This window comes from Peromyscus maniculatus, chromosome 12 (genome assembly GCF_049852395.1).
Source record: "Peromyscus maniculatus bairdii isolate BWxNUB_F1_BW_parent chromosome 12, HU_Pman_BW_mat_3.1, whole genome shotgun sequence".
Classification (NCBI taxonomy): Eukaryota; Metazoa; Chordata; class Mammalia; order Rodentia; family Cricetidae; genus Peromyscus; species Peromyscus maniculatus.
The window spans coordinates 27,672,070-27,696,204 of NC_134863.1; the positions used below are offsets into that span (position 1 = coordinate 27,672,070).

A 24,135-nucleotide genomic window follows, 5' to 3' on the forward strand; every position below is an offset into this window, starting at 1 on the left:
TAAATAGCTTCCTTCAAAGAAGATGTTCAAGTGATCTACATGGAAAAAAATGCCCTTTCATAGGTGAGCAGATAACTTCTACATCCATGTAATTGAATGTGTTTTCATGATGAAAGTTAACAAGCTGCCAGGATATGAGATACATGATGAAAAGTTAAATGATTTCAACTTAAGTAAAGAAGCCAGTCTGAACAGGCTACGTACTGTACCATTCCAATAACATGACATCCTGAAAAAGATAACACATGGAGACTGTAAAATGAGATGGGTGGTTGCCAGAGCAACCATCAAGGTAGGGCAAAGGTAGGGCGATAAACAGATGGCATATGCTGTCGTGTGTGATAGCATAATGGTGGTCATGGGAGTACATGTTTGCCCAAACCATGTAAAACACAAAGAGAGAAACTTAGTCTTCTAAAGCGTGTGCTTGGTTACTACTAAAGTGTTAGCATCTATGTATTGGGTCCTAACAAACCTATTACCAGAAGATGGTAACAATAGGGAAAGCTGGGTGCCTGGCAGATACAGGGAGGGTGGGAATTCTCTGTACTATCTGCTCAATTAAAAAAAATTAAACTGTTCTAAAAATAAAGTCCATTCATGTAAAGATATACACACACTAACCACACACACCGATTCCTGGCAAAGCAACTAAATTAATGATGTGACATTTTCGAGGCTCCTACACTGGTGGGAAAGTCAATTAGCATTCATTTCACAGTCCCAAGGTTCACTTCCCCATGGTCCACACTGGTCACCGAAATGCCACACATGCAGCAGTGCTGAGAAAAATCTCCAATGTTGTATTTATAGCTTCTCTCTTGATAATTTATGCAGACCTCTGGTGCAGAAACAGAATTTTTTTTATGTCAATTCCTTAAGTAAGTGAAAGAAAAAAAAATCCAGTTTTCCATAGGCCAGATAAATTTAAGAAAAATAAAGGTTTCCAGTTTCTTTTTTTCTTTTTCTTTTACTTTTATGGTCTGGAGGAACATTCTTAGAAACACAGTGGGTTTCTTTTCTCTTTAAGTGGGGGATGGGATGCAGTCTTGGTCTATACCATGAGCATGTTTTATATAATTAAAAGCATTGAGGTTTCCTTTTCTTTTTCTTTTCCAATATTTCTCATCTGTGGTATTTTTGTCAAACAAGTGAGTCCTTGAAGCAGGAAGGGGTGCCCTGTCTCACAAGCTCCAACAGAGGCCACTTTCCTCCCAAGTGTCCTTTATTCACTTTCTCGTGATGCAAATTTATACCCCCCGTTCATGCATGCTAGGAAAGAGCCAAGGTCTATTATCTCTTCAGAGGTAGTCTATTAGTTTCTGAACATAAAACCTAGGACCCAGGGACGCACTTCACCTGGACGTTCTCAAGGAAGGAGTCAGAAAGAAAGAGACATGGGGTATTTACAGGGTGCTTGCAAATGAATTCAAAGACCCTATTTTCTTCTCAGCACCACTTGATAAAAAAGATGTCTAAACTTTAACAGCAACCTATATTGATGTGAGCTGAAGACATCATTCCCTTATATTAAAGGGGGATTATATGAAAACATTGTCGAGTGGATAAAAGTTGCCGTGGGGGTATCTACATGGGGTGCTGCTGAGCTATGAGTTGGCCTGTCTGCAGAGATGTAGTGATAGATAACAGAGAATATGAAGAAGCTCAGCCTGGGTGGACCCTGGGCTAGTGACAATAGCTGCCGCAGATGAGGAGCCCATGAGCCCATCACCCAGGGCTCTGATTGAGGGCTACAGTCCAGCAAAGACATGGCAGAATGGAATCAGGGGTTTCTGAGAAGTGTGTGGAAACTAGGTAGACTATAGGTCAGGGAAGCAGACTAAGGTGGAGAAGAACCATAATAGGGAGAGATGAGGGGATCGTCACTCACTCCAGGGACACTGGAGACCAGGGTGCTGGAAGAAGACATCCAGAGGATCCTTCCTATCTTGCCTGCCTACTGGGCACCTGGACACCCTGTAGAAGGAGCTGGCCAGTTATCAGGATTACGTAGGAACTGGGGTTAACTGCAGACTCTAGAGACACACAGAGATGTACACATGTATGATTTCTCTTTACTCCTTTGTATTTCAGCAATATTTTCCACTTCCCAATTATGGATGCCATTGCACCATTGGAAATTTCTGGTCTTGGGCTCAAGAGGAGCTGGAGAAGGAAGATCCCTACCCTCTTGGGGCCTCTTGAATGCAGGAGACCCGTGCCCATCCAGCAGGGTCAGGTGCTGACCACCATGAGATTGTCAACATGCTCAGTTTCAGTCAGGCATACCATCCTGGAGACTAAACACCATATTGAGAGCACAAAGTGGATTCTAACTAGGCTGTTCGGGTCACAACCCAAAGTTTCCCCTCCTTCAAGACCTGACTTCTGCAGGAGCTGCTGGCTTCCCTTCATAGCACGTCTGAAATAGCTAGGGACCATGCATAGAGAGGTCCTGTGGGGCCAAGATGGATGGAGGGATTCTTAACTTGCCCTCCGTTTTAACAATTCTACGTCCTGACCCTGCTGTACAGTATCATCCACTCTCTTTCCATCCCAGGACATCCCCAGTTAGGAGGGCCTGTCTTTGGCAAATAGCATAAAGCCTTTCTGTGACAAATGAAACACATACAGCCATTTAAAACTCAATATCAATGCACCACCAACATCTGTGAGGTCGCTTTCTAGAACTCAAACTGAGTACCTGATCCCACACTCGTGTTCCTGTCAACCTTAGCTGAGAACATTAAATGGGAACTCAGGAACTCAGGCTCTGAATGCCAAATGCTCTGTTTGTTGGCTTATACATTCTGAGAAATTGCCATTTCCCTTGGACCCTCTTTTAGAAAGCTCTGAATGAGGTAATATTCTAAATGTCAAAGTTGCTGGAAGACATCGGTCCATGTTTTTTCTGCCTTTTCAGAGGAGGGCAGAGCATACATAACAGAAGTAACACATTTTAACAAATGATCGTGTATTTCAAATTTGAGGAAGCCAAGGATTTATGAAAGTACCTTATGCAAAATGTTTGTGCAAAATAAGGTGTGCATGGCAAAGTAAAATAAAATAGACTTGGCACATAGAGCACAGTCTATATGTGTAAACTTGTTTTTTTTAAAAAAAAGTAGATTTTTTTTTAAAGCTTCCACTTCACTACAGGGCTGGGAGAAGGACCTCTGCGTGTCCAAAAGCTCACTTCACCGTGGTATCTTTGTAACCAGAAGTAATGCACAAGACATTGGTGAACCCTTGAGACATGCACTCACATACCCACACACCTGGGTTTAGTTTTCAAGTCAGTGGTGTAGGACCACTGAGGTGTTTACATTTATTTATTTGTTTGTTTGTCTGTTTATTTATTTATTGATCATAGCTCCTTTCTATTCCCTCACACCCCTTTATCTAGAATATCCTAACAGATATGATGCTACTTGGAAGAGATTTGCTCAGTAAAACCAAACGTCACCCTACCTGATACTCACTTCTGAAAAGGGGCCTCACTTGGAGCTTTCTTTAGACTGAACACAGTCTGAAATGAGCCTTGCACTGGATGGTGTGGTTGGACTGTGAAGAGCTGAGATACTGAAGGACCATTTATAAACCAACATGATCATTGTGTGTCCCGGACTGGAGACCTGGAGACAAACACAGCATCTAAGTCACACTTTCACTGTGTCTGGCCTATTTGCATACAAACAAAAGAGGTTATTTTTAAAAGAGGTGCCCTCTTGTTTTTGTTTTGGTCCCTTGGGATGGCTGTGGTCAGAAAGAAGCGTGTGGGCCATTTTCATACCTCGGCTCTCATGCATTGTGTTCCGTCGCTCTTCCCTCTCTTTCTTCCTCATCGGCTACTTCTAATTCATCAGTGGCCAGTTTTGGATTCCTCATCACTTCTTGCTGGACTGTGACATCAGTCTTCTGACTATGCAACTTCCTTGCTTAAATGACCTGTTCCTTGTTCCTCATGAGTGAGGTCATACTTCTGAGTGAGACGTTCAATGCTGCTCACTGTCTAAATCCAATTTTACTTTTCTGTTTTCATTAATCATCCTGTACAAGTTACCTGATGGTTATACTCCGCATTTACTGTTTTCTGACCTCCAGGCCCTGTGAAGACCTTTTGCCCTTGTTAATGTTGCCTAAGCTGTGCCTCATGCCTGGAATCCCTTCTGCACCTCAATGGCTAGTTTCTACTTGCCCTCATAATGAAGGATATTTTACTACTGAAGCCTTTCTGTCAACCTTATCCACTCTTTTCAGGATGCCTGTGTCTTCCCCACACTCAGACAACGCTATTTCTTCACCCGTTCCAACAGTTTCTCATTGTATTCAATTTTCTTGTTCTGGAAGCCACAGGGGTGGGGACCATATTTCTTTCCCCTTTGCATTCATGGTACTTGACACTTAGTTGGGAATGTGGCTCAATGTATCTACTTGGGGTGTGGCTCAGTGTATCTACTCAGAGTGTGGCTCAGTGTATCTACTCAGAGTGTGGCTCAGTGTATCTACTCAAGAGTATGGCTCAGTGTATCTACTCAGAGTGTGGCTCAGTGTATCTACTTGGAGTGTGGCTCAGTGTATCTACTCAGTGTGTGGCTCAGTGTATCTACTTGGAGTGTGGCTCGGTGTACCTACTGATTAAACCAGGATCTGTCAACCAGTGAGGCAGGCCTTCTGCTGTTACTCTATGCCTACAGTTCTTTATCAAATCTTCACAATGAGTGTGAAATGTTTGCCATAGGAGGAAACTGAGTTTCAAGGATGTTAGCCCCCTTGCCAGCGCGACACGGCCCGTGACTTCAAATATTCAATAGGGTATGGAATTGAATCTATTTTAACTTCTAGCAGATCATGCTATATGACGGGTGTCAGAAGGATGCCAGCACACTTTTTTTTTTTTTTTAATATAATGTGAATGCTGAATGGCTTGACACTTTGCGAGTGAGTGCCTTTACTCTGCTTCCTATTTGTGTCGCCTGAGCTGGCAGCTGAATCACGGTTTTCTTCTACTTTTCCACTGGTGGAAAAGATCTAACCCATTAGGTGGCTGCCAGGATTTGGGGGTGACAAGCATAGAAAGTTCTTGGCACGAACCCTGGGCATCACAGGAACAAGGGGCTCCATCTCACTCCCCCACACACCTGACACTCAGCATTTTGCTCACTTTCTCCTTATCCCCTGGAAGTTTGGAACCATTCAGAGTTCTGGTTTTTTTTTTTTTTTTTTTTTTTTTTTTTAGACAGTGTTTCTCTGTGTAGCTTTGCGCCTTTCCTGGGACTCACTTGGTAGCCCAGGCTGGCCTCAAACTCACAGAGATCCACCTGGCTCTGCCTCCCGAGTGCTGGGATTAAAGGCGTGCGCCACCACCGCCCGGCTCCATTCAGCGTTCTAACAAACAAAGAAACTGTAGCTCAGAGAAGTTAACCATCTGTACAAAGTTCCTTTGATCTGAGGAAATATTTTCCCTGAGGCCCCCTGTACTGAATAAGACCCTCCAAAAATACCCAAACAAACAAACAAACAAACAAACAAACAAACAAATAATGCTGGCTTTTGGGTCCCCCACTAAACTCCTCTTTTCTGACTTTTATTTTCCCTGACAGTCATGAACGTTTAAGCCAGAGAGCCCTGGAAACAGAACCAGGGATCAGCCAGGGGACGGGCATGTTCCCTTTTCTGTCCTCTGCTCTCTCAACTCTCCATTCCTCTCAAGTTCTCATCTCCTCCACTGACTTCTCAATCTAGTCCCCTTCCAACCCCAAGTCACTTCCTTCTTCCCTTCCCTCTTTCCAGGGCAGAGATCTCAGATGAGAAGAACCTGGCTGGCTTCCTGGAGGAGGTGGGCTGACAAGATCCTGATGTGTGTGCGGTGGCTGCCTCTGACAGACTTCCTGCCTGCTTTGCCCTGGTTAGTGGCTATTTCTGCTCTCTACACGAAGGCTTTTAGATGCGGGTATGGAAAGTCTGGGTCATACAGTCATGTGGGAGGAGGAGGAGAAGGAGGAGGAGTTCTGGTCTCCACCAAAAGCGGGCTGCCTCTGCTGATTGGCTGCATCCTCCGTGGGAAATGTGGCCTGAGCCTACAGGCACTCGAATTCTTCAGGAAAAAGCAGGATTCAGGCTTATGCAGACTCTCCAGATTACAAAAATATTGGCTATTAATTTTGATGAAGGCTTTTGTTTGTTTTGCTATTTGGATGATTGGGGGATCACTCTCAGGCTGTGGCCTTTACTTTCTAACGTTTTTTCTAATTTTCTTCCTGTCCAAGACTACTGGCTCTCTCTGGGCTCCTGCCTTTAACACTTGGTCATCAGAGCATGTTGCACATCACTTACTCCATAGTGTGGGTATGTGTACCTGTGTACATGAGCACTCGAGTTTGTGTGTGCATGTATGTGTGTGCATGTGGAAGGCTCTCTTACTGAAGCTGGAGGTCATTGACCCCACTAGACTGATGGCCATGGAACCTCTAGGATCCACATGCCTCTGCTTCCCGAGTACTGGGGTTACAGGTGCGCAACATGACTGGCTTTACATGGTCACTGGGAATCACATCCAGCTCCTCATTCTTGCGCAGCAGGAATTTTACCCATGAAGCCATTTCCCAAGCCCTGATTTCAAATTTCTGCATATAATCATAATCTTTTGTGCTGTTAGAAGTAACCTTCCCCAGCATACACAGACACACAGACATAGACAGACACACAGGCACACAGACATACAGACACACAGACACACAGGCACACAGACATAGATATAGACACAGAGGCATAGACACACACACACACACACACACACACACACACACACACACACACACACATACACAGGCACATATACCCAGAGAGACATACATACAGACACACACAGAGACAGACATACAGGCACATACAGACACAGAGACATAGATAGACACAGACACACAGACATAGACACACACACACACACACACACACACACACACACACACACACACACACCAATGTTCCACAACATGTGGGTAGATAGTTGTTCAGAGCCAAGGTCTGGAGTCAGACTGGCTCTGTTAGTTTTGTGATGATGAAGTCTAAATTTTTACCCGTGAAGTATTTAGGACAATACCAGCTGCAGTTATGGAGGTGAAACAAGACAGCATGATATAATATCCTGTGACATTACTCCTGCCAGAGACTAAGAGCTGTCAGCTGCAGCGATTCGCTGCCCCCCTTACCCCGAGTGGCAGTAGCTTCTCTGTCTTCTTTATTTCTTCTTCATGTCTGCAACATTCCTGAGTAAATGAATAAGCAAAGAGTCCTAGCCTCCTCCTTTCCGACTCTGGCTCACCACAGTCTTTGCTCACCTGTTGTAATATCTTTCTATTATATCTCCTGCCCCTCACACTTGCCTGGTTCTCCCTCGAATCCCTGGTGCCCCAACAGAGGTCAGGAGGTCAAAGTGAAACTGGTATCAGAGGCCAAACCAAGCCCTTCCAGACACCGAGTGAGCCATTATGTAAAAGTCAGGGCATTTCGTCAAATGTTTATGAAGTTCACCTTTCTGACTCCCGAAAAGCAAGGCCAGGCTGTCCTGCCTTGTCCTTACACGCAGGACAGTAGTGTAGAGTCTAGTTTGGGGAGGGGCGGGCTGGGCTGGCAGGTGTAAAGCAGATTCCACCCTTCACACCTCATGGGCTAGACAGACACCACAGACCCACACACTCACTTCCAGCACCTCAGGGTCCCAGACAGCCATCCTGTGTAGAAGCTCAATTTCATCATAGGATATAGATAGGATAAAAGGGTAGATTGTTGATACTACTTTTAAAGAGCAACAGCTTGTTTAAAAGTGAGATGTAAGATACTGGTAAGCCATGAGCCACGTGGCAACTCATAGGCAATAGATATGGGTTAATTTGAGATATAGGAACTAGATAACAAGAAGCCTGAGCCATTAGGCCAAACAGTTTAAATAATATAAGCGTCTGTATGTTTATCTTATAAATGGGCTGTGGGACTGCCGGGGCTTGGCAGGAGCTGGAGAGAAACTCTCCTGCTACAACTTTACATGTAAATTTTTATTTTATTTTATATGTGTGGGTGTGTTGTTTGCATGGATGTCTGTGTACCACTTGTGCCTGGTGCCTGGGGTCAGAGGGGGTGTTTGATCTGCTAGAACTGCAGTCACAGATGGCTATGAGCCACTTTGTGGGTGCTGCAAATCCAGGCCCTGTGGAAGAGCAGCGAGTGCTCTTAATTGATGAGCCAGCTCTCCTGTCTGACCACAAGGCTGCTTTAAACTCCGTTGTACTGGGTTTAGCGGGATGATGTCAGCTTACTGTGGATTTGGCAATTGCTGTCCAAGAATCCCTTTCTCATAACCGCACAGTCTAGAAGCAGATGTTGAGTTGTGACATAATTGCTGCTTCTGTATGTGCATCACAAAGTCTTGTGTCATCTCCTGTTACTACAATGTTACTTTCAGCTTCATGACTAATTTACCCATCATCAAACACTACTAGCCACTTAGGTTGATTCTTAGTTTTTATTATATTTAAGTAATGATGTGATATTCACTTCTGTGCATAAATCTGTTTCTTTGTTTCTCGTGACTTAATGAGCTCCCACGGAGGTGAAGTTATAATAAGATACATAAGCATTTCTATAGTAAATAAAATGGTCATTCATGTATCTTCTGGAATTAGAAGTAGAAATGTGAGTATAGTCAACCGTAGAAACTAATGCTCAAACCAGTCACTACAAGGTAGAAGCAGAGAGCTGAACACAGGGCACATACCTGTAAGCCTATCATCTCAGATACCTGAAGCCCTAAGGCAGAAAGGTTACAAGTTCAAGATTCGCCTGGGTTAGAGGTCAGCCTTAGCAAGACCTTGTCTTAAAATTTATAAAAGGGGTTAGAGGTGTGAGCTCAACAGCAGAGTGATTATCTAGCATGCATAGAACCTTAGGTTCAACCCTAATATAACACTCAAAGAAACCGAGAGGCGGATGTAAATATTTGAAGTCCCAAAGGCATAAAAGCAGATTTTCATAAGCAATTCTTGAAAAGATACTTACAGGGTGACCAATGATGGGGCAGGATTTTATTTCAATGTTTTGGGCATTCTACCTTACATAAAATGAAGTTTAGGGGGCTTTGTGGATTGGCTCAGCATATTCACCTGCATTTAGCCTTCCCTCATGTCTACAACTAGGAGGTCAACTGTCTGTGACTTCTAGGTTACAGGTAGAATTCCATTTCCTAGAACTCATCAGGAGAGACAAGAGCTGGGTTCTGGGGAGGTGGCTCAGTTGGTAAAAACTCTTGTTGCCCTTCTAGAGGAACAACATTTTCTGCCCTCCTCAGGGGCACACACACACAGAGACACACACACACACACAGAGACACACACACACAGACACACACACAGACACAGACACAGACACACACACACACACACACACACACACACACACACACACAAATAAACACGAAATAAAAAATAAAAGGGAGGCTAGAGACATGGCTCCATGGTTGAGAGCACTTGCTTCTCTTACTGAGGGCCTGGGTTCAATTTGTAGATGCAGCAGGGCTTTGCACAACTGTCTGTAACTCTAATATCGGGGGATCTGAGACCTTCTTCATATTTCTGCAGGTACCAGACATGCATGCACACAGACATACATGCCAGAAAAACACTCATACATGAAAAACAAAATGAAGATAGAAATAATTATTAATTAAGAAGAATAGAGCTAAAGAAAGCTTAATTTTCTTAAATTAAATTCATGGCTTAAATGTAAAATGTAGGACAAAACAGATGTTAAAGACTATGTTTCTTAAATTCTTTCTCAAAGTCATAAATTATTAACAGCCCTCATGACGCTAAGTACTATGAACCTCATTGTACAGAGGAGGACCCCAAGGGAGCTGGGTGCTTCTCCAAGGTGATGCCACTAGGATTTTAGCAGAGGACTGCCTGTGGCTGTTCTACACCAGCCCAGCAGAGTTCATGTCGGACATGATACTGCCCACAGACAAATGCAAAACAGCCACCTTCACACTCCTGTGGAAATCTGCAGGATTCACTCTTCTAAAAAGAGCTCGGGGTTTGATCTATTTGCCATCCAAGAGACTGGGGAGGAAAGAACCAGATTTGCCCATCTTTAGTGTCTTTTCAGTGTGCACCAAAGTGCCTGGACCAAGGCAAGTCTTACAAAAGAAAGCATTGAACTGGGGGCTCACTTATAGTTTCAGAGGCTTAGTTCATTATCATCATGGCAGGGAGCAGGCGGCAGGCAGGCATAGTGCTGGAAAAGTAGCTGAGAGGGACAAGAAGCTGAAGAATCGCTCAGTGGTTAAGGTGTGTACTGCTCTTGCAGGGAATCTGAGTTAGGTTCCCAGCACCCACGTCAGGAGGCTCCTAACTGCCTGTAACTCCAGCTCCAGGGGATCCAACTCTATCTTCTGGTCTCCTCGGGCACCTGCACTCATGTCCACGTACCCACACACAGACACCCACACACAGACACCCACACACAGACACCCACACACAGACACACACACACAGACACACACACACACACAGACACCCACCCCCACCCCCACCCCCCAACACACACTTAAAATAATAATAATAAAATATTTTAATAGATTCAGAATGATGCTACCCCCGTGAGTATCCCGTGTTGACCTTTGATAACTGGGTATCCCAGTAGCCCCGCACTTCAACTTTCCACATCACCATAACCATAGCAACTACCAATCTGGTCTCTGTCTCTGTTGCAATGGCAGGTAAGTGGAACAAGAAGCTTGTAACTTTTGGGGACTGGCATTTTCACTTAGGGTAATTCCTTACAGATTCATCGGAGTTTTTGTGTGTAAAAATAGTTCATCCCTTTTTATAACTTAGTGTTATTCCATGGTGTATATGTACCAAAGTTTGTTTAACTACTCACGCTGAGAGTTGTTTCTTTGCCTCGATTCCTTTCTTATTTTCTTTTCTTTTTGTATTTGACTACTATAAATAAAGCTGGTGTGAATATTTATGTACCAGTTTTTGTGGGAACACAGGTTTTCATTTCTTTGGGATAAATGGCAATTACTGCAATCACAGTTATTCGGTAGGAGTATGTTTATTTTTGTGAGAAACCACCAAAGATATTTCCAGAGGGCCTGTAGCATTTTAACACTCCCCAAAACAGAATGATCCTGTTTCTCTGCATGCTACCAGCACTGGTAGGGCCATTGGTTTTATTATTATTATTATTATTGTTTTAATTTTTGGACATACTCATAGGAATGTGGTAATAGTTGGCTGTGATTCCAACTTTCATTTCAACAACAGTTAATAATACTGATCATCCCATTATGTGGTAAATTGTCATTTATACTCTTCTTTGGAGGAATCTCCTTTTATATGTTTTGGATTGTTTGTTTTACTGTTCTGGCTGACAAATGAAAATGTGTTCATAGTGTTTGATTGCTAATTATTTAATTTTTGGTAAGATGAACTTTCTGTCTTTTTTTTTTTTTTTTTTTTTTTTAAAAAATGAGTGAGTAGAGGCAGCCATAGTAACACAGGCCTGGAATTCCAGCCCTTGAGAGGTAGAGAGAGGAGGATCTAAGCCTAGGCTCCCCTACCTAAAACACACACACACACACACACACACACACACACACACACACACACACACACAGAGAGAGAGAGAGAGAGAGAGAGAGAGAGAGAGAGAGAGACAGAGAGAGAGACAGAGAGACAGAGAGACAGAGAGAGACAGAGAGAGACAGAGAGAGACAGAGAGAGACAGAGACAGAGAGAGACAGAGACAGAGACAGAGAGACAGAGAGAGAGAGAAAGAGAGCGCTTGCCTACTGAATAATTAACTACATTGGGTTTCTTTAGCCATTTTATAATTGTTGTTTCTATTTCCAACTAGACTATAAAATAAAACACCATCCATTTAGTCTGTATTTCCTCTGGTGCTTTCAGATTCTTGATAAACATTTGTCTAGTTGGTTGAAAATCACTGTAAGATGGGGATGACAAACTAGGTTTACCTTCTGGTTAGTTGAGTGTTACAGGTTTCCCCAGTTTTACCAGTTCCAGGCTATCATTTACTAACTAGTTCAGGTAACTAAATGTTCACTCATTTTTATTTTTGTTAGATCTTTACTCTCATTAAATCTGATTACTTTGAATCTGAATTATATGGATCTATGATAATCAGGTTGCTTATACAATGGTTTCCTATTGTACAGACTCTTCCCTTTTAAAAAGTTTATTTTAGCTTACTTATGTATAAATATGTATATAGCTGCCTGTGTGTGTCAGTACTTTTAAGGAAGCCAGAAGAGGCTGTTATATTCCCTGGAACTGTAGTTACAGGGAGTTATGAGCTGCCTGATGTGGAAGCTGGGAACTGAACTCAGTTCTCTTGAAAGAGCAGCAAGTAGTCTTAACCCCAGAGCCACCTCTCCATCCTAATTTTGGACTTTCGTTGAAATGGTCTCACTCACTACATAGACCTGTTTGGCCTAGAACTCACAATGTAGAGCCGAGTGTCCAGCAACTCAGAGGTCCTCCTGCTCTGCCTCCAAGTGTTTGGGCTAAGGCATGTGCCACCACATCCGGCCATGGATTCTTTTTGATTCAAAGCTTTCCAAGCACACAATTTCATACTTGTGTCTCCAGTTCTATTGTGGTTTTTCTGTCTGCCTATTGATATAAACTATCAACGCTCCCTGAGGTTCCAATTAGACTTGAGCACCGAAATCTTTCTCCAAGAAGCCTCAGATAAGCAGGTTTCTTTAAACTCCATAATGCAAACCGAAATCTGTGTTGGTACAAAATCTACCACGTGAAACGGTAGCTGCATACATTCTTTTGTTTCTGAAATCCTTTTCAGATAAGTTTTGGGTTAAAAAAGAAGTATCAATTTCACTCTTTGTCTAGCTTGTAAATGTGGGAAGAGGGTCCTTCAGGCCTAGCTGATGACTTGATGTCATTTCAATGAAGATCTATTTTAAATCATGTTTATCTGTGTGTGGCTATGGGTACATGAGTACTCAGAGGCCAGAGGTAGATTCCCTTGGAGGTGGAGTTCCAGGTGGTTGTGAGCTGTCTGGCAAGTGTGTGCTCTGGACTGCTGGTCATCTCTCGAGCTCCCAACCATGTATCAACTCTGTGCAGAAGGCAGTTTGCTCGGGGGGGGGGGGGGGTGTCAGGCATTATTTTTGTATCAAAGTTTCTTTGGAAGGCGTCCCTCTGGGCCGCCTCCCTGTTCTAGGCTCCCTGAGGCCAGTTCCCTCTGTTCAACTGAGAGTGTTGAAAAGGCCACCGAGAGTCTCTGGATAGTCCTGGTCATCTTACTTCACCTTTCTGTGGAATGTGACACCGAGACTACCTTCTCCTTTGCGAAATGTTTTTGTGCTCCTAGATGACCTAACCCTTCTAAGTTTCTCTCCCATCTCTCCGAAGTGCGTTCTCAGGTTCTCAGGCTGCATTCTGCACTCTAACCACATGCACTCCTTTCCTAGGGTTGTGGTAACAGAGTGCTAAAGACCAAATGAAGAAACAATCTCTCTCTCTCTCTCTCTCTCTCTCTCTCTCTCTCTCTCTCTCTCTCTCTCTCGCTCTCTCTCCTCCTCCTCCTCCTCCTCCTCCTCCTCCTCCTCCTCCTCCTCCTCTCTCCTCCTCCTCCTCCTCTCTCCTCCTCCTCCTCCTCTCTCCTCCTCCTCCTTCTTCTTCTTCCTTCTTCTGGAAGCCGAATGTACCAGATGAAGGTATCAACTGTGTTGGTTCCTTCTAAGGACTGTCAGGGAGGTCTCTGATCCTGGCCTCTCTTTCTTGACTAGCTGGACTATTTTTCTTCCTCTATGTCTGTTTCTCTACCCAAATTCCCTGGCTCTATTTACAAGCTTAGATGAAGACACACTCTAATAACCCCCCCCCCCCCCCATTTTACCTTATTTCTGTAAAAAGCCCCAGCTACAAATATGGTCCCATTCTGAGATCGGGAAGGGTTAGGCTTCAGCATATGATTGAGAGATGGGAGAAGGACCCTTAACATAATCATTGGAGTCACTTTTTCCATGATAGCTCACGTGCCTATTTCTCAATGCAGGATTTTGGTCAAGATGTTTTGTCCCTCCGTGAACACACCCCCTTCTTGCATTTTGGTTTCCACAATGCCTACCACTTTTGCCCTGGTTTACTCCACCTCCCCAGCCCCTCCTCTGTGTTTATTCTGGACTGTTCTTTCTGATCCTCTTCCCTGTCAAGGTTTTCCAGGTTCCACCCTGGACTTCTAAACCCACTAGTTTTTTCCCCTGAGAACTCACCCATATGAGAATTTCAACTACCAGCTGTACTTATACTGAGGACTCTCAATGCCCACCCTGGTCCAAACCTTTCTTGGGCTGGGCACTGGCATGGGTACAATGTAGGCATCTCCGTCTAGCTGCTCAACTTCCCCATGAGCAAATGAACTGACTGTATGTCCCCTCTCTCTGTTTGCCCCAAACTCACTCCATCCCTATGTCCTCCATTAGGAAGGATGCCACCACACACTTATATCTTCTCCCTTCCGCAGCCTCAACACATGTTAAAAAAATCCAAACAAACAAACAAATAAGAAAACCCAACCAAAGCCTGGTATGTGGCACACACCTTTAATCCCAGCACTCAGGAGGCAGAGGCAGGTCAATCTCTGTGAGTTTGAGGCCAGCCTGGTCTCCATAGTCAGTCCCAGGACAGCTAGGGCTATGTAAAGAGACCCTGTCTCAAAAAAAAAAACAACAAAAAACAAAAAACAAAAAACAAAAAACAAACAAACAAACAAAAAACCACAAAAATAACAACAACAGCAAAACAAACCCCAACAAGCAAATCCTATGGATTTCAGTCCTTTCCTCCCTGATGCCGCCATGACTAGTTTCTGAGTCGTTTCCTGTCTTCCATTAATCCTTTGCTCATGCTTTTTCCCTGAGTTCGACTTAACCCTCTGCTCTCTTTCCCAGTGTTTATCTTCCTACTGGAACCAGCCACTCAACAGGGCTGCTGCTGTCTTTGGGCACAGCTTGCCTCAGCTCAGCCCTCTAGAAATTTAGCTGGGGTTGTCCTACCAAACTCCAAGGACATGGGACACTTTTGGGGAGGGAAGACAGGATTTAGAACATCAAGCTTCCTGAATTCTATTCCTAAGAATGTCATTATATGGTTACTTAATCTTTGAGAAGTAATTTCCCCCTCTGTTTCTTAACCATAACAGTAACAATAAAATGACTAATAACAGTAATTACTGAGTTCTTACGAAAGCAAATTCTAAGTACTTTATATAGACTATCACATTTAAACCTCACAACCACATGTGACTTCACTGTCAATCAGCCACATTTGACAGGCAAGCAACTGAAGAATAGAATGGTTAAGCAATGTGTCCAAGGCCCACAGCCAGAAGATGTGTCTATGTGGGGGCTGGGTATTCAAATACACAGCAACCACCAAAACCAAGAAAACATAATTCAAAACAAAAAGCTGGAGCCCTAGCAGGCACTCCCACAAATTTTGAGTGATCACAAATAGAGACACAGGAAAGTCAGTGTAGTTATTGGTTTCTTTTTTTTTTAAAATTGACTTTTCATTTTCTTCCCACAGACATGCTTCAGGGTTAAAAGTGTACAGTAAAAAGTAAAGCCATGCATGCTTCTGATGAATATTGTGCGTATGCAAGTATCATTTGCAAAAGGGTTTGACAGCACCGTGCATTCTGCTTTTCCCCATAAACTAAGCACATTAGAGATTGCTCTTTAATAGAGTTTTTTAAAAAATAAATGATTTCATGATATTCCATTATGGGGGTTTCATAAATAACCAGTCATTTCTTTTTAAACAATTGTTTCTAAGGTTTTCCTCATTATAAACAGTGGCATGAACAATATTCATGTCAACAAACCTTTACTAACATACATTGTTACATCCTAAAAGGTGGACCATCTTTTGTTAGACAGCATATAACTTAAAGGATAGCTAGTGTGTTTCATCAGATTATTACCCAGGGGTACACAACCATCAGGGGGCAATATAGGTACATATCCCTCTCTCCTTAGTAGCAGGGGGAATTCTTGATTTTGAAATGTAACATTTGCCACCTCGACAGAGGAAAACTGATAATTTACTCTTATGATTTGCATCACTTTTATTTCTGCTAAGATTCAACACTGTTTATTGCTCATAACTGGCTTGGGGTTACTGAAACAAAGAACAGCTTCAACCCGAACGTACAGACCACGGCCTGGGATCCTGTAGACATCTGCAGACAGTGCCAGCACAAGCCAGTAGGTTCACTGCTGCAGCTCCCCGAAAACTCTCACTTCTGTAAGTTTTTCACATATATATGAAACTTAAAAATTATTCTAGAGAGGAAAGTAATTTTTCCTTGGAAATTTATCTCTACTCTTCTGAAACCAAAGCAGCAAAGGCCCTTCTAAAACCAGGAAATGTTGGGTCCACGAGCGAAAATCAAAGCGCAGTAACAAATTACAAAGGCTAACAAATGATGACGCTTCCGGCTGCCCCAGCAAGAGAAGGGTAGGCATGGCTCCCTCCAGGATGTCTGTGCCCTGGGAAGCTACCACAGTAAATTAGGCAAGAAGGATTCTACTTCCATCCTCAGGACCTCTGCAGCCTTGGATGAGTTATCTACCTTCTCTCAGCTCAGCTATTCATTAATATACTGATACTGTCTGTCTGGACACCACCGTGAAGTGTAACATTAATAAAATGATACACCAGTGAAGTGCACAGCGTACCAGGCATCCCGCAGACACTGGGTAACTGAATTACTCCCATCCCTGTTTGTGTCTTAGGTTGTTTTGTTCTGTTTTTCTTTTTTTTTTTTTCTGCTATACAGTCACCCCCAATATTCTTCATAAAGACCAAAGGCTTAGATACTCAAGTCCCCAATAAAAAGAGAGACAGTAAGTAATTTGCATATTCCCACATACTTTAAATTATCCCTAGATTACATACAATGCTTATACAATGTAAATGACCGACCACAGAAGCTCTGTGCCTGTTCAGTGTAAGACAGCTGTAGGCTAGCTACATCTCTATCTTAAATGGAAAGATGCTCACAGTTGGCCCCCTGAGTCCATAGATGTGGAACCCACACATTCACAGAACTGCTTTTTTTTGGGGGGGGGGGGCGTCTCTTCTTTTGCCTGGCCTCTATTTGACCAAACTAACTCTGATGTATCGAAAAAAAAAAAAAAATCCGCCTCCTCTCATTTCTCACACTTATGTAGACATTAAAAAACCCATTCTAGACTTAAGAAAAAGAGCCATTGTAGGAAAAAGAGAAAAGGAACGCTTTCCTGATGTGGGAGCCAGTTAAGCTTTTCACATCAATAGCTCTTTCCCTTCTCGGGGCTCTCACTTTGGGCCCTTACACAGATAGATGCCTTGCTAATGAGAGCGTTCTAAGGGCAGCTGGCAGGAAGGACAGAGATGAGCGCACCCTCTGCAGACTCAGCCTCCCACTGAGGTCACAATCCAGAAGCCACAGTGCAAAGGGTAGACGCAATCGCTTACCATCTGGGATCCATCTTAGGTGCGTCTGAAAGTTCTGGAACAAGCCCACCGCGAGTCCGGTTGTCCAAGCCTGAGCGGCGCCCAAAGAGCCGCTCTTAACACGTCCTGCTCCCTCCTCTGCCTTCCTCAGCAATGACTGTGCACCCGTTGACTTTTTCTTAAGAGTTCTTCCTCTTTTCTTAGACTTGAGGAAGATCTTTTAACCCTTTCCTTGCTTTGTAGATTATTTGATTTGGGTCTAAATCTTGAGTTTTTAAAAACAACTCAGTTATCTTGAGTTCCAGACATGATGTACAAATGAAACTAAGAAGCCCAAGACACTGTGAAATCAATAGGTACACAGGAAAAAGAAAAAAGCAGAAACCACATAAGATAAAATTGCCTTCTCTGAACGAAGAGAGGCACTGTCTAGAAACTCAGAATTCAATGTGCCGAAGCAAAATTTATGAGGTGAATTCTTCTTCTCCTTCCTCTTCTTCCTCCTCCTCCCCCTCCTCCCCTTCTTCTCCCTCTCCTCCTCCTCCTTCTTTTCTTCGAACATAGAATTTAATTGGAATTATTTAAAAGAGCATGGATGAGGGTTTTTGTATAAGAACATTGGCAAGTTACAGGCAAGTGACCCCCTACCACCACAGAAGAGACCCGATGCAGCAACTATTAACCAATTATATCCCTGGGGGGAAAATAGCTTTGTGGAACTCATGAACTCATAAGACCTCCCCCATCATCTCCATGATAGAAGGCTAGTGGGCCCAGTCTTGGGAGAGTGTGGGGTGAGCTACTCTAATTAGATGACAGCAGCCACACCATGCCCACAACATTCTGGCCTTTTTCGTGGCTCTTACATTCTTTCTTTCCACTCTTCTGCAATGTTTCCTGAGACTTTGATGGGGTGATACAGATGTTTGAGTGTGTGTGTGTGTGTGTGGGGGGGTTGTTTGTTTGATTTTGAGACAGGGTTTCTCTGTGTAGCCTTGGCTATCCTGGATCTTGCTCTGTAGACCAGGCTGGCCTCAAACTCAGAGATCTGCCTGCCTCCATCTCCCAAGTGCTGGGATTAAAGGCGTGTACCACCACCGCCTGGACAGATGTTTGATATTTTACTTCCATCTAAGGCTGAGCTGTAGACTGCTTTGTTATTACAATAGTTGGGTTCTTTTTTTAATGGGTTCTAATTTTTTCTATTCTGTTTTTATTTATTCTTCTTTCATACAATACATCCTGATTGCAGCCTCTCCTCTCTCCTCCCCTCCTTTCCCTTTACAAAAGAGCAGGCCTCCCAGGGATATCAAGTGAACATGGCATAACAAAGTGACAATAAGACAAGGTACAAACCATCACATCAAGGCTGGATGAGGCAACCCAGTCAGAGGAAAAGGGTCCCAAGAGTAGGCGAAAGAGTCAGAGACCAGGAATGGTGATGCCTCTAGAGGCTGCTTTATTATACAGGATTCTTTTAGCTATCCTGGGTTTTTTGTTTTTCCATATGAAGTTGACTATTGTTCCTTCTGAAAAGACGAAGACAGCTTTCTTCTGTATCCTAGAATCTAATCAATATTTATATGTATAATTCAGCTATCACTTGGCTTAAATGGGCTTATTGGGAAATGTTATCATTTATACTATTTTCTTTCCTTCTTTTTTTTTTTTTTTTTTTTGGTTTTTCGAGACAGGGTTTCTCTGCGTAGCTTTGCACCTTTCCTGGAGCTCACTTGGTAGCCCAGCCTGGCCTCGAACTCACAGAGATCCGCCTGGCTCTGCCTCCCGAGTGCTGGGATTAAAGGCGTGCGCCACCACCGCCTGGCCTTTATACTATTTTCTACAGAGAAAATATTTTACTGTTTAAAATAACCCTGGACTTTTAAATTATAACCTGTTTTTATGTTCAGGCAAAAAAAAAAAAAAAAAAAAAGAGTCAGAGACCCCATCTCCCCCACCACTGTTAAGAATCCCACAAAACCCCCAAGCTAAACAACCACAGCATATATGCAGAGGACATGGTACAGACCCATGCAGGCTCCATAATTGTCGCTTCAGTCTCTGCAAGCTCCTATGAGCCCTGCTTATTTGATTCTGTGGACCATGTTCTCCTGGTGTCCTCAACCCCTCTCGTCCTACCATCCTTCCTCCTCTTCTTCCACAGGGTTCCCTAAGCTCCTTTGGGTGTGGGTCTCTGAATCTGCTCCCATTCAGCTACTGGAAGGATCCTCTCCCATCAGCTATCGGAGGGATCCTCTCTGATGGCAGCTGGACAAGGTACCAATCTATGAGTATAGAAGAATGTCATTAGCAATTCATTAGCAATTCTTTTTTTTTTTTTTTTTCTGTCAGTCGTGTTTGGTTCTACCCTAGGTCTCTGAGCCATTCAGCTTCTGGTTCCTGAGTATCAGTCATGGGCTCCCTCTCATGGCGAGGGCCGCAAGTTAGACCAGTCATTGGTTGGCCAGTCCCACAATCTCTGAGTCACCATTGGCTCAGCACATCTTGCCAGCAGAACAGGTGTGGGTTGAAGGTTTTGTGGCTGGGTTGGTATCCCAGCCCTACCACTGGAAGGAAGCCTTGCCTGGTTACTGAAGATAGCCTGTTCAGGTTCCGTGTCCTCCACTACTGGGAATTCTTGCTAGGGTCACCCTCATAGGTTCCAGGAAGTTTCCACTGCACTAGGTTTCCACATCACCTTTTAAGTGCATTCCAGTTGTCTCTCCCTGTACTATCCTTCTCCATCCCTCCCTCTCCAACCTGACCCCTTCTGTTCGTTCCCCTTCCCATCCCCCCCAGCCCACCATCAAAATCTCTATTTCCTCTTCCCAAGAAGATATATGTGTCCCCTCTAGAACCCTCCTTGTTACTTAGCCTTTCTGGATCTATGGATTGTAGTATGATTATCATTTACTTAACAGCTAATATCCACTTGTAAGTGAGCATATACCATGTTTGTCTTTATGGGTCTGGGTTGCCTTACTCAGGATGATTTTTTTTCTAGTTCCCTCCATTTGCCTGTAAATTTCACGATGTCATTTTTTATAACAGCTGAGTAATACTCCACTGAGTAAATGTACCACATTTTCTCTATCCATTCTTTGGTTGAGGGACAGCTAGGTTGTTTCCAGTTTCTGACTATTATAAAAAAAAATGCCACGATGAACATAGTTGAGCAAGTGTCCTTGTGGTAGGATGGAGGTCTTTTGAGTATATGTCCAAGAGTAGTATAGTTGGGTCTTGAGGTAGCTTGATCCTCAATTTTCTGAGGAAATGTCATATTGATTTCCAGGATAGTGGCTATACAAGTTTGCATTCCCCTCAGCAATGGAGGAGTGTTCCCTTTGCTCCACATCCTCACCAACATGAGCTGTCACTTGTGTTATTGATCTTAGCCGTTCTGACAGGTGTAAGATGGAATCTCAGAGTCGTTTTTGATTTGCATTTCCCTGATGGCTAAGGTTGTTTCAGTGTTTTCTCAGCCGTTTGAGATTCCTCTATTGAGAATTCTATGAAGTGGAGTCTTATCTAGACAAAGCTGGTCATTTGGCCATGTGGTCATTGTTGTGGTTCATAGGTGTTACAGCTCGGCAAGACTACAGAATGCTTTCCTACTTGGAAGCATTGTAGCACCTCTGGTACCATGACAGCTAGTCCTCCGAGAACAGGTTTTCATGATTTAGTCAGGGTCTTCTAAGTCTTGTGTACGAAGTGCATGATGTTTTCAGCATTAGGGTTGAATACCTTCAACCTCTGGGAGGCAACTAAGAGCAACAGCAATAACCTGCATTCTTTTGGGGTTTCTTGGACTGTGCCCACCAACTAGGAAGGGGTTTCTCATGCCTGACATTGGGGTTTTTGTTAGCTTTTGTTTATGGTTCTTGTAGGGTGTATTGTTAATGCAACTGGAATAACTTCATTTCAAATGTATATGTATACATGTCCACTTACATGTATACAGTTATAGGTAAATAAGTAATAATATGGTTCCTTGATCTATTTGAAATGTATTTCACAATCTTCATATTTTTAAAAATATGTTCAAATCTAGATGAAATTATCAAAGTTGAGATGATAACTTTCCCATATATTTATTTTAAGAAAATAAGATTTTGCTTCTTTGCTCCAGCTAACAGTGATATGTTGTTTGTAAACTTCATTAAAATAATATAGATAATTCACTTCTAACATTTTTTCTAGCATTCTAGATTAAATTTACAATATTCCCCTCCCCACACACTGGCTTTAAGATTTAGCACTGTTTTAGTTTTGTTCCTGTTCTACTTCAACTTCTTCATCCCAAGGCTTTCAATTTTAATTCACTTCCTATGGTTCTGGTGATGTAGAAGAGATGGGAAGTAATAAAGTTGATGTTATAAAGGAAATGAGCAGATTTGCTTAGAAGACATTAAGTCACACGAAGCAGAATTTAGCTTAAGGAGCACTGACTCCAAAATACCCCAAAAATAAGTGGTCTGCTAATCAGGCCTGTTAGAGGCAAGAAAATTTAGGATGCTGGGATGTTCACCAGCCATTAGGATCCATTCCCATAACAAAAGGAGACAGCCCTGACTTACCAACAGCCTTTATCCCCATTTCTCCATCTGAGAACAAGCGTCCAACAGGTGACTCAACTGGGTAGCACAGGGTGACAATCGTCATGGCCTGCCATAAAGCCCCAGTTCTCTTCTTGAGAAGAACATAATTCTGCCAGGTGGGTAAGATGAGCCTGGATAGCAACTATTTGAAAAAGAGGAACACTGATGTACATAAAATCATTCCGGCAATAACCAATATCTTTCCTGTGTGATCTTCCATCTGCCAGGTGGTCAGACTTGCAGTCTCTTGTCTTTGTTTAAATAGTTCAAAGTACAAACGAGGGGCAGCACCAGAAAGAGATTTATGGATGCCAGCATGTGTGGAATGCATAAGCTTCTTCCAAGATCCCTCAACAATATGGCTGCCTAAACAAGACCTGAAGAAGTGTACCAATAGACAAGCTAATGTGGAAGGAGGCAATCTCCCAGAGCTCCACTCATAGACAAAGAACTGCAGGTAGCTAAGGAATGCTGAAAGGTGGAGAAAGAGTCTTCCCCAAGCATGAGCTCCCCAACTCCGTTATCTAGTACTAAGTGGTCACTGGCCCCTTGGTGAAGGGGAGAACATATATCATAGATATATAGCAATAGCAATCATTGGCAAAAAAAAAAAAAAAGACCATGATTTCACAAGGGACAGGGGAGAAAGTATTGGAGAGAGAAGAGGTATGGGAGAGAAGAAAGGGAAGGGAGGAAATGATGTAATTATATTTTAATCTAAAAAATATCTTAAAATTTGCCTGAGTATAGTAGCACATGACTTTAATCCCAGGACCCCTTAATCCCAGGACTCTGGAGGCAGAGGCATTTGGGTCACTGTGAGTATGAGGCTAGCCTGGTCTACAGAGTGAGTTCCAGGACAGCGAGTGCCACGTAGAGAGACCCTGTCTCAGAAAAACAAATAAATAAATTTTAAAATAAATGAGAAGATAGCAAAATACATTTCAAAATGATTATATACTTTCTAAATTATTACAGAAAAATAAATGAAAATGTATATAGAACTAAATGACATTGACTATAAAATGAAATACCGTAAGAAAACAACCCCCCAAATCCATATAACTTTATTATAAATACTAAAGGGGTGGAATAGTTTCTTATTTCTTAGCATCAATCTGTAACTTTATTTAAGATCGAATGAACATCATCTCTTACTATTATGAACCTCTTGGTAATTTTGAAATAGTGTATTAATAGTTGTGGTACAACAGGAAATGTCCCCCGTAAACTCGTGTATCTGAAGATTGGGGACATTTAGGAAGAACAACCTTGACGCAGGAAACAGGTCACTGGGGACCAGCTTTGAGAGCTCACATTCTGGCCCCACTTCTAGCGCACTCTCCCTGTTTGTGGTCCAGGATATCCCAACATCCTCCTCCTTCTGCCATGTTTTCCTCTAGACCTGCGCTTGCTGCCATGATGGATTCTTACCCATCTGGAACCACAGCCAAAACAAATGTTTTTTTTTTTCCCCTGTAAGTTGCCTTGGTCATGGTGTATTATCAGAGCAATAGAAAAGTAACTAATACAATAAATAATATATCAAATAGAAATATTATAATAAATTATTCTCCATATGTCAGACAGTAAGTACATAGCTTTTAATATTTTTATAAGTTGACAATTTTGTATTAAGATATTCATATATGAACTTCCAGTATTTATTTATCATCCATTGCTACATAAGCAGTTTATCCTAAAACTTAATTACTCAAAACCAGCCATGTTTAGCGATTGATATCCAGAACAAATTCAGCTTTAAAACAGATCAAAGAAACAGAGGTTTCTCCAAGACGGTATACAAATAGCTAATAAACACGTGGAAAATATGCTTCAAAAGTACTAGCCACTGGGGGAATGTAAATCATAACCACATCGAACGTCAGCAAAATGGCAGAATAGGAAACCTCTGTCCCTCCCACCTCCCACGAAGATGTCCGTTCGAGAACAGCGCACACGGTCTGTCTGAGATGGCTCAGAAAGTA

At 42.8% G+C, this 24,135-nt stretch overlaps 1 protein-coding gene across 2 annotated transcripts in view; it reads right to left on the minus strand.

Annotated features, from left to right (window-relative positions):
• The window catches only part of Cd86 (CD86 molecule), a 68,475-nt gene extending 50,765 nt beyond the window's left edge, over nucleotides 1-17,710 (minus strand). The window contains exon 1 of one of the 2 annotated variants that reach the window (XM_015994579.2): nucleotides 17,571-17,710. In XM_015994579.2, the coding sequence (XP_015850065.1) occupies nucleotides 17,571-17,584 (14 nt within the window). In that variant the 5' untranslated portion in view covers nucleotides 17,585-17,710. The remainder of the gene's footprint in view (nucleotides 1-17,570) is intronic. The other variant, XM_076548817.1, reaches the window with a different exon arrangement.
• Nucleotides 17,711-24,135: the final 6,425 nt, after the last annotated feature.